Genomic DNA, 12180 nt, shown 5'->3' on the forward strand with positions numbered 1-12180 from the left:
GATGGGATTTTTCTTATTCGAGCGCGCACACCTCCCCTTTCCCCCCCTCCCCCCCTTTCTCTCTCGCTCTCTCTCAAACAACTCGGTCTGTCAGTGTGCGCTGAGCGTTAGGAACAAGTCTCACTAGTCGGATTTGGAGCCAGTGAGAGAGACACATCGAGAGAATCCAAGCAGGACAGACGAGAAATGAACTATCTAATGACTTGCCACATCCGAGCACATTCTCAAATGCCCTGCAAGCGAAACCCATGAATAAGGATTGCAATATATACATTTTTACACCCTGGAAAATCTGGCAATCATTTTTGTCAGTGGTGTAAATTTAAGTTAAGCTTGCTTTTAATTAATTTGCATTGATTCCTTTTCATTTACATTTTTTAAGTGTGTAATCTGGATTGTAACGATTCATTGGTGTATGCGGATTTATCTTGGGAGCAAGCAGGAACATCCAGCAGGAGAACGAAAGACCCAGCATCAACATGTTCTTCTGAAGAGATCTTTCCAAACCATCATCCATCTGCCATCACATTCCCGTCCTAATTAGTCGGGAATGAAGTAGGAGTGAAAAGGGAATGGAAAACATAGGTCCATCCTAAAAAAAAACGTGGAGGAAAAAAACTGTTTATTTGGAAAAGTAAACTCAACCGCAACAAAACGGCTGTGGGAATTGCTTTTGCTGCGGAGTTTTGTCCACGAGCTGCATTACCCTAAAGACCTGGAATTCTGCTGTTAAATCCACTGACTGCACCTTTGTTTAATCTGTCCACCGCTGTGTGTTTTAGTAGATATCCATGCAGGCTCCCAAAACACGTTGTTCCTGATCACACTGACGGATTCACCTGAAGCGCACACGCTTTGTTCCGAGTCCAGAGATCTCCAGCCTCTGGGAGAAAGAGAGAGAGAGTATCCCGCACACGGCTTTGATGGGAGTAAATAGACGGAATTCGGGATTTCAAATGGCGAGTCGGGGCTGTGTAAATGGATTGGGAGTTCTCCTGATATTCTTAGTGGATTTACTCGGGATCACGGCGACCAACATGGAGCCCATCTACTGGAATTCCTTGAACAAAAGGTAAGAGCCGCAACTAAAGGCATTGGGCACGGCGTTTATTCCCGTTTATTTAAGAGGAGCTCTGCGTTGGAGATAGTCAAACGCCTCGCATGTGTTCAAATCGTTGAAGGACTGCTTTGAAATGTCTCTCACATGGGGGAGAAAGCTGCTAAGCGCTATTACGCCGACAAGCCCCTTAGTGGATAATCACGAGTCTGCAGAAGTTACGAGCATCAATGTCGCCAGACTAATAAATGCCACATTTCATTGACGGTGTGTGTTGAGCAATTTAACGACAGTAGCCGCCACATTACTGCTGTTTATTGACGCCGCGCTATTTCACTGCCTCTCCTTCGGATACGCTCCAGTTAGATTGGCATGAATTTTAGTTGCTCAACACCAAGTGTTTTTCCGTCTTAATGCCGCCTAAACAATGTAACCTTTGTGTAATGTGCTCGCTGAACTTGTGAGAACGTGTAAACGACTGTTTCAGTCACCAACTTCTCTTCTGTGGTGACAGCAGTAAAAACAAAAGATAATAGTAGCTGCTCTGCCAAGATGTAAACTTTCACTTCGCCGACACCTATTTACTCCAGCCATATAAAATGCTTGCGTAAACCAAGACCGTCTGAAGTTTTATGACAATTCTGTAGCTCAAATTAACACAATGTTATCTGGCAGACAGCAAGAAGGTCGCTGGTTCGAGTCCTGGCATTTCAGTGTGGAGTTTGCATGTTCTCCCAGTGTTCATGTGGGTTTCCTTCACAGTCCAAAGACATTCGCTGAATTGAATAAACTAAACTGGCCGACGTGTATATGTGTGAGTGGGTGTTTCCCAAGACTAGGTTGCAGCTGGAAGGGCATACCCTGTGTGAAACATAGGCTGGATAAGTTGGCGGTTCATTCCACTGTAGATTCCCCTGATGAATAAAGGGATTAAGCAGAAGGAAAATGAATGAATCTGGCTGAAGCGCGCAGAGGAGCGAGCACTGCACTTGTTATTTAGGATTATTATTATTATTAGCTACTTCTCTGACAGTTAAAACAAAAGAGAGGTGTAAACTTTCACTCTCGGTCGACACCTTCTACTGTGCTAGTTAACGTGGAAACACCTGAAGCGAAAAGTTTTACACCATGGTGTTAACTTTGGATGGTCAGTCCTTCCCATTTCACACTGCAAAATTTATTACTCCGGTCACGGAGGTGACACGATCTTCCCTGCCGCAGGAAGGAATAGCGAGTAATTTACGGCTAGAATTCTCGTAGTATATATCTGTAAATAAGGGGGAGGTTTCTGCAACCCAGCAACTGTGAATTCATTTAGTGGGGAGCCAAAGAAACCCATGCAAACGGCGTGTCCGGCACATAAACGACGATTTATGGCCGAGCAGACCTCTTTCTTTCTTTCGCCCTTCTGTCATTACTGGGCTTGTTTAAATGGACACCCGGCGTCGTGGGAGCACTTGTGTGCCCGGTCTAAATCGGTATGTGGGTTATGAGGGGCTATTAGTGGTGCCACGAGCTCTTGAAAGACGAATAGGTTTTTAATGTGTCCATGTGGCGCATATACCGGGCTCTGCGCTTCAACAGATGCTGCTGGGGGGATGGAGGGGGTTTATTCTGTCCCAGTGGCCGCTGGCAGACGCTCTTAATGAGGGTTCTTGTCGGCGTTGCTTGTGTTAATCTAGCAGGGGTTTGTGTGGACCTAATTTGGAGCGGGAGCGCGCGCGCGGTTGGGGGGCTTGACCGTGACCGCGCGTTTTCTGCTTGACCTTTACCTGGGAATGAGAAAAGCAGCGCCGCCCGCTGACAGGCGTCTCTGAATGATTCAATCACTTGTAATCGATGTAAGTCGATTTAAAGCGATCAGCAGTGGGCGCTGGTTTTCACACGGGTTTTTCTCACTTCAAATGATCCGACTGGGCTTCATTTCACTGTGGAAATTGACAATTAAAAGGATAACTTGGCCAAATATTTATATATAAAATATGTAACATTTCCTCACCCTCCCAATATGTTTTGTTCAATCGAACACAAAGGATTTTAGCTGAAATCAATGATCTTTCATTCACAATATGCAAGTCTGCAGTTACTAGCATGTTGAGAGTCAAAAAAACACATATAGGCTAAACAAAATTATTTCCAGAGTCTGCTGACTGTAAGATTGGTGTCTTAAAAAGCAAAATGATCTTTTTGTGCAGTAAGTTGGACATTAACGTTATCCACAGCCTCAGCATATGGTCATGAACGTTTTCTAAACAGTCTGCAGTGCAAATTTTGTGTCGCATAACATTTCTGTCAGTTTGGGATACAAGTCTTGTTCATGTTATAGGCCGGCTGAAGAAAAACATCTTGGATAACACAAGATTGAGTACCAAAAATGAAAATTACCTAACATATTTTCCCTCATGTGGTTGTAAACCTTTATAAGTTTCTTTCTCTGTTGAACACAAAACAGGACATTGTGAAGAATGTTGCTTGCTGATACCCATTGCTTTCCAAAGTATATGAATTTGTGTATTCAAAAATACAAATCTAGTTCGTAAGTTCAAAACACGATTCATTAATACACAAATCCAATTCGTAAGTTCAAAACATGATTAAAAAATATACAAATTCAATTAGTAAATTCAAAACACGATACAAAAATACACAAATCCAGTTCGTAAATTCAAACATGATTCAAAAATACACAAATCCAGTTCGTAAGTTCAAAACACGATTCAAAAATACACAAATCCAGTTCGTAAGTTCAAAACATTATTCAAAAATACACAAATCCAGTTCGTAAATTCAAACATGATTTAAAAATACACAAATCCAGTTCGTAAGTTCAAAACACGATTCAAAAATACACAAATCCAATTCGTAAGTTCAAAACATGATTCAAAAATACACAAATGCAGTTCGTAAATTCAAACATGATTAAAAAATACACAAATCCAGTTCGTAAATTCAAAACACTATTCAAAAATACACAAATCCAATTCGTAAGTTCAAAACACGATTCAAAAATACACAAATCCAATTCATAAATTCAAACATGATTCAAAAATACACAAATCCAATTCGTAAATTCAAACATGGTTTAAAAATACACAAATCCAATTCGTAAGTTCAAAACATGATTCGAAAATACACAAATCCAATTCGTATGTTCAAAACACAATTGAAAAAATACACAAAACCAATTCGTAAATTCAAACACGATTCAAAAATACACAAATCAAATTCGTAAGTTCAAACATGATTCATAAATACACATCCAGTTCGTAAATTCAAAACACAATTCAAAAATACACAAATCCAAAAAGATGTAAAGGCAATAGGTTCCTACTACTAGTTTGCTTTTCTTTTGTGTTAAACAGAAGAAAGCATCTAAAACAGGTTTTAAACAAGTGATGGGTGGGTAAATAATGACAGAATCCTCATTTTGGGTGAACTATCCTATTAACAGCAACTTGTTATGAGAAAAAGGCTTTCAGCTAAAGCATTAGTTTTGTTTTACACATTTGGATGTAAGTATGTGTACAGCATGTAGCAATTACTGGTAGATGGAAAGAGTCTTTCAGGCCCATAGTCTATTGTGCATGACCGCTATAATGCTGATTTCTGTCATGTGGCTTTTGTAAAACCAAGTGCTGGCTAATGTACATGAAATTGCTTATGTGTTACAAATACTCAGTTTATTGACTAAATTGCTCTCTCTAATGAAAACATAAATGTCTTTTTTACTGACAATTCATTAAATTGCCGAACTAAGCAAACATGGTTAGCAGATTATGTTTTTAATTTCATAATGGCTAAACATTGGCAGTTTAATCTCCCTGGATAATCTGCCTTGCATATCAAGCATTATAAATGTATCTTGTTTATGCACGTTCTTACTTATTGTGTAGCACAGTATAGCACAGACACTAGAATGTAAAGTGTGGCCTTACTCACACCACACATATTTGAATGTGATTTGAAAATGCGCTGTGCAGTCAGTGTAAAGTTGGCTTCTCAGGCAGGCGCACACACTCTTACAAGACATCTGCACCGTGTGTTTTTGCTCCAGGCTACAGGAGTCTGCACTGTTCGCACTAGAAGTAGCTGTACGAAGGTTACATTGTTGGCAGCGCTGTATATTTAATAGGGATCAGTGAACCTCTGCTGCTCATTGCTTTGAAGATGAGGGCCTGCACCTGTAGAATGTTTTATTCAGCCATCTATATCCCATCACTCTACTACTACTCCATCTCACCCTCTCACGATGGCGCTGCCACTCTCCTCCCAGTGCGAAATTAGAAACACGTGTAGCCTTCAGAGCAAGGGAGAAAGAGTCAAGAAGTGATGGGAGGAAAGAGGGATCGAGGGAAGAGGGAGGAACAGCGGGGCGCATCCTTAAATGTACAGAAATCAATATCTTCTAAGCCATGAATGTCAGTTTGAGTTAGGCTTAAGAAAATGCAAGCCCAGCACAAAGATCACCTTGAAATTGTTTGCTTGGAGGTAAAAAATCTATAAGGCAAAATTGTATTCATACATGGATGCTGGTGTTTAATGTAATTCCGGAAAGTAATGATGTGGGCGTGGAAACAGTGAAAAAGCTATAAAGTTTAGGTATTTTGGTAAACAGTAATGGAGTTTCAAAGTCATCCAGTTTGTCTAGGAAGCGTCCTTCACCATCTGACATTCACACCCCTGATACATTGTTTACACACAGTAACGACAAAGTGTGCTTGTGTGTCCTTGGTACCCAGTTCTTTCTGAATGAGCAAACACATGATGACTGATGTGCTGTGGGGTCAGCTAGGACCGTGTCATTCTTACAATTGACTGTGGTAAGATTTTGGTTGGGTAATTTGATACCAACCTAGGGCGTCCGCAATAGTCACGTTGCAAGATCTCCAATATTGAGAAATATAGTTGAGCAGGTACACATAGAGCCTAGTCTCAAAAATAATACATTTTCAATATAGTATTCATACATCCACAACACAAGTCACATTTACAAAATCCAATTCGTAAGTTTAAAACGCAATTCGTAAATTCAAAACACGATAAAAAAATACAGAAATTCATACATACACAAATCCAATTCGTAAGTTCAAAACACGCTTAAAAAATTCACAAATACAATTTGTAATTTCAAAACATGATTCAAAAATACACAAATCCAATTCGTAAGTTCAAAATTTATTAAAAAATACACAAATCCAATTAGTAAGTTCAAAACACGATTCAAAACTGCACAAATCCAATTCGTAAGTTTAAAACACGATTCAAAACTACACAAATCTATTCTGTGAGTTTAAAACATGATTCAAAAATACACAAATTCAATTCATAAGTTCAAAACACGATTAAAAATACACAAATCCAATCATAAGTTCAAAGTATGATTCAAAAATACACAAATCCAATTCGTAAGTTTAAAACACGATTCAAAAATAAACAAATTCAATTTATAAGTTCAAAACACGATTAAAAATACACAAATCTAATCACAAGTTCAAAGTATGATTCAAAAATACACAAATCCAATTCGTAAGTGCAAAACACGATCCAAAAATAAACAAATCCAATTCGTAAGTTTAAAACATGATTCAAAAGTATACAAATCCAATTCGTAAGTTTTAAACACGATTCAAAAATAAACAAATCCAATTCGTAAGTTCAAAACACGATCCAAAAATAAACAAATCCAATTTGTAAGTTCAAAACACGATCCAAAAATAAACAAATCCAATTCGTAAGTTTAAAACATGATTCAAAAACACACAAAACCAATTCGTAAGTTCAAAACACAATTAAAAAATACACAAATCCAATTCATTAATTCAAAACACGATTCAAAAATACATAAATCCACTTCGTAAGTTTAAAGCACGATTAAAAAATACACAAAATCAATTCATTTGATGAAAATATTTATGATTTTTACTTGTGAAGTCACAAATTGTGTGTTGTATTTATGAATTGTGTTTGGAATTTACAAATTGAATTTTGTAAATGTGAATTGGGCTGTGCACGTATGAATATTGTTTTGTAAATGTATTATTTTTGAGACTGGCTCTATAAGTACAGTAGTTCAGAACACATGAGATCTGAGGAGTCACTGCAGAGTTTTACCATAGTAGAGCAATAGAGTGAATGTTTATCATTTGGTTGTTTTTAAGGCCTGTGCGAGTATTTCAAGAGAGTTTAAAGAATTCAGGCACAAGTTGTTCCACCATTTGTTAATAACTTTAATAAAGAATAATTTTAATGAATATTTATTTAACGAAGACTCCCCAGAAAAAAATAAACCAACTTTTGTCTTTGCTCTGTTAATTATATCTGTTCGTAATTGTAATTTGTTCAAATATATACATATATATATATATATATCGCAGAAAAACAAAATATTATAACATCAGATTTTTCCAATATCGTGAAGCCTTATCCCAAATGGTTATGAGCAGTTCAGAAGGTTTCCGTGTTCTTCTGTCTAAATCACTGTGCATTTTGGTAATTGCATTTCAGAGATTCCCATCCAGCTCAAACCTGTGGGGGTTTTCCTGATAATGAATTCAGGGCGAGCGATTGTGGGTAACTGTAAGGATTTGTGTGTTATCATAAATGTCACAGGGTCTGTGTGTGCACGTGTGATGCGCCTTTTGTATCAGCGCTTGCTCTCAAAGAAAATGCGACCCCCACTGGATTTTTAATAATTAATTTATCGCAGGCTAATTGGACTTGGATAAAAAGCGATGGTTAGGCTTAAGACGAGGGAAATTTGGGAGGGAGGTCGTTCTATGAGGGGATTAGAATAGAGATGATCTCAATAGGTCACTGGCATACATGAGTGTGTGTTCACAAAGTCCTAGTTTGTAGGTTGCTTTGAATGAACGTCTGTTAAATAAACGAATAAAGCACAAACGTAAACTTTTTTTGAGATTCTTGCTAATGGATCTGAGGTTTGCTTCCGGGTTAATTTGCTAAACTCAGTTGATCCATTTAAGCTTAACTTCTTTTGGTCAAAGGACATTTGGTTTTATAGTGGGAGTTGACCTAATTACTCAAGTGTGTGTGCAACATCAGTGTGTGGATTAAAAGTATGTAGTAGGAGAGTGTGTGTGTTTTGAGTGAATGTATAAGCTGCTAAAGGTTACTGTAGTGTATAGTGTAGTGTATATGTGCTTGTGTCGGTGTATGGGTTTATTTATGTTTTGAACACAATATTAGATTGTGTATTGACACACTGACATATTTATACACAAACACACACACACTAAAAAAGCTTTCACACCTAGACGTTTGTTTCGTAACCTGTCTCGTTTGCCTAGTTAGCGTAGTTCATGGCCTATGTGAAACCTGCAGTCGTTCTCGGATCCGCGCCAAACCAGTCAGTCCGAGATCGCCTGGCCTGAATGAGGTGATCTCAGCTCAATTGAAACAAACTTTGGAGCAGATCAATTGTAGTGAGAAAGCAAAACGATCCAACGAACCAGGCTATATCATAGTGTGTTATGTTTATATATTATGAGTTATGAGAATCATGAGTAGGGCGGGATGTCATTCCTACTGGTAAAAGTGTTTTATGTCGAATACGAAAAAGTTTCTGATTTATATTTGGTGACGATGTCTGTGGGAGTCAAAATTAAAGTATGTAATTTTGCTTATAATATCTTGTTGCTTATCATCATAAACTAAAATGACGACATTTGACAGCTAAGTGGAATCAGTAGGACTCTAAAAAATAAACCCTGAAACTGACCAATGTGAGGAGAGTTTACTCGCGCGTAGGCATGGGCCGGTAAAAGATTCTGACGGTATGATAACCTTGGATAAAAATATCACAGCTTCACGGTATCACTGTATTGTGATTACTGCTCTAAAATATATTCTTTTACATTTCTGGGTAAAAACTGAAACTTTTTTTCCCCTTTGAAAACAATATATTTTATTTTTTGAAAGATTTATAATATTTTGGAGCAGTAAACATGTCAGGCTAAATAATTCTAAAGATTAATTGACATCTGCTCGCTTCATTACTTTCAAAAACAAAGATTTCTGTACAATTTAAAACAGCATGTTTAGATTTTTTCTGCTGAGTTGCTATTGTCCTAAAAAACTAAGCAAAAAAAAGTAAATAAAAAATCTGACACATACTTTAGGAACAGTATTACAGAAAATTTTGGCGGTTTTACAACCTTTACTTATTCAAACTGCAGTATACCTTGAAAACGGTTATCCTCCCATGCCTACTCGCACGTGACTTGTTTGAACTATTTTGGTCCGTTTATAAACACCAAGAACAAAAATAAACTGTAATAATTTTAATTACTGTTTCCGAACAAAACAATAGATCTTCAGTTGTGAAAGCACCCTTATGGTTTTGCGTTTATTTGGTTAAAAATGAAGTAAAAATGACAGTTTATTGTGTTTTCAACAAGTGCAGCAACTTTTCCCTCCTTAAGTGTCACATGATCCTTTTTAAATCATTCTAATATACACATTTGGTTGGTTGGGAAACATTTCTTATTGCTACTATCAATGTTGAAAATAGTTAAGCCGCTGAAATTTTATAGATTTCTTTTGCCGGATGGATAAGTTTGAAAGTTTGAAAGAACACCATAGATACATATTGTAACATCATAAATGTTTTTTTTTTTTGTGTGAAATTAATCAATAGCCCCTTTCACACAGTGATACCGGTAAATATCTGGAACAAGTTTACCGGTAAATGCAAAAAAGCGCTGTTCACACAGGCAAGGACGTTACGGATTTTTTTCCGGAAGAGACTATTCACACATCTATTCAAATACCGGTAAATTCTGACATCATTAACCAGAAATAAACAGCTGCACATCCATTTGTAAACATTTGACTACATTACAAACTCTGTGGATGGATAAGTATTGTGAACAACTTCAATGAAAACATATGGAGGATAAAAAATTATATTTTTAAATTTTTTAAATAATATTTAATACTTGTCTCCTACAAGTGCATTGTTTTTTATGACGGTATAACGGTATTGAAGCTGGCACCGTTGCTATTTTTAGATCCCACAGTATACCAAATTATCGTATTACCGCCCAAGCCTAATAGAAACGATGTCTGACTAACATCTAGCAGCTAAATGTGTCTGGAAAAATATTCAAAGGCTTTTATTTTCATAAACCACGCGGACGTGAATGCGTCTGAATGTTCTCATTGGCTGGAGTAGACATCTCACGTCAGCGCTTTCTAGATGTGAACGCGCTCTTTTCGGCAATCTTCCTTCTTGCTGGTAATTTTCCGGAAAGGTCTGTATGTGTGAAAGGGGCTAATATCAATGCATTCCTTCAAAAAGAAAAAAACAAATGGACCCAGACATTGAACAGAACTGTTTGTTAATTTACTAATTAATAGTATTATTTATAGGGCTGCACAGTAATGCAGTGGGTAGCACGTTCGCCTCACAGCAAGAAGGTCGCTGGTTCGAGCCTCGGCTGGGTCAGTTGGCGTTTCTGTGTGGAGTTTGCATGTTCTCTCTGTTTTGGCGTGGGTTTCTTTCGGGTGCACCGGTTTCCCCTACAAGTCCAAAGACATGCGGTACAGGTGAATTGAGTAAGCTAAATTGTCCGTTGTGTATGAGTGTGGATGATTCCCAGTGATGGGTTGCAGCTGGAAGGGCATCCGCTGCGTAAAACATATTCTGATGAGTTGGTGGTTCATTCCGCTGTGGCGACCCCAGATTAATAAAGGGACTAAGCCAAAAAGTAAATGAATGAGTGAATTGAATTGAAATTAATTACATTTTTAAAGTGATTCACCATAGTTTTTTGTTGAAGTTTTCTAGTGGAGTAGGTTTAGGGTTTGAGTTTTGATTAGTCAGTTTAGTAATTATCATAAGTAACTTTATATAAAATATTTATCTCCTCCCGATAGATGATATGCGCATATAGAATGATTATGTGCGAAATACCATTAAAAGTCTTACCTGGCATCATCTTGGTGCCCTGGAGTGAGGAATAGGCAAGATATTGAGCATCTGTGTGTGTGTTGCTGGGTCTGCTGGAGGCTTTACGAGCTCTCAGCAACAGGAGCTGTGAAAATGGCTCTCAGCTGATGTGGCAGAATAACTGCAGCCTGCAGACCAGACACACACACAGAAGGCAATATAATGGGGAAACAAAGGCGCCTTCCCTGCAGAGCCAGTCAGAAGTGTGTTCAGGGCCTGTGTGATGCAAATATAAGGAACACATGTTTACACAAACACACTTCTGTGTGCTGAAACACATCCAGACGTTTGTGGGCTGTTAATTTATGCTATTTAGGAATAATTGAAAGGACGGAGATCCTCACACACACGGTTTGATTGTTAAACTCATGCTGACGTGTGTGTGTGTGGGGAACGGTGTGTTTCTGAGAGCGGGCCCCCGGGGGCTGGGCCTCCAAAACCCCTGCAGCGAGTTGTCTGCGTGTGTGTGTGGTCTCAGTCTGAACATCTCTCATCACTTTGTGTTTGTCTGAATCTGTGTATTTGTGTGCGCAGGTTAGTGATGACAGTGCTTGGAAAACTGGGCCTCCACACTTAAGCCATAATATTCGGAACACACACTGCATTTGAAGCAGAGAATCAGGCGTCTTTGTGTTTTTTACTATTAAGAAGAGTAATAAAGCTGATCGGGGTCTGTGCCCACCTGCTGCTGCAGATGTTAAACCTTCACTTCTGCTCTTGGTCTTTCTTTCTTTCTTTCTTTCTTTCTTGGCTAATTCCATTCACAGGTTTCAGGGGTCACATGAGCGCTGACCAGAGGCTTTCTGACTGTATTTGAGCGTGTGTGTGTGTGTGTGTGCGTGTGTGCGCGTGTGCGCGTGTGTGCGTGTGTGCGTGTGTGCGTGTGCGTGTATGTGTATGTGTGTGTGTGTGTGTGTGTGTGTGTGTGTGTGTGTGTGTGTGTGAGTGATTTGGTTAGTTCTTACAGAGGCCGCCTTTACTAATCAGGATCATCCTCTCCTGTTTCCACAAGATCCAGCTGAGGTCAAACACACACAACATTAGTTTTGGTCTATTTTACAGCTTTTTGAAGTTTTGATTTAATTTACTACTTTTTCTTTTCTTTTCTGCTTTTCTGTTTTTCCTTCTTAACATACTTTTTTATTTTCATTTT

At 38.3% G+C, this 12180-nt stretch overlaps 1 protein-coding gene across 1 annotated transcript in view; it reads left to right on the forward strand.

Moving 5' to 3' along the window:
• The first annotated feature begins 101 nt into the window (after nt 1-101).
• efnb3b (ephrin-B3b) overlaps nt 102-12180 on the forward strand; it is a 140659-nt gene continuing 128580 nt past the window's right edge. Inside the window, exon 1 of the mRNA XM_056461229.1 lies at nt 102-1072. Within this exon, the coding sequence (XP_056317204.1) occupies nt 924-1072 (149 nt within the window). The 5' untranslated portion in view covers nt 102-923. The remainder of the gene's footprint in view (nt 1073-12180) is intronic.

This window comes from Danio aesculapii, chromosome 7, assembly GCF_903798145.1.
Source record: "Danio aesculapii chromosome 7, fDanAes4.1, whole genome shotgun sequence".
Classification (NCBI taxonomy): Eukaryota; Metazoa; Chordata; class Actinopteri; order Cypriniformes; family Danionidae; genus Danio; species Danio aesculapii.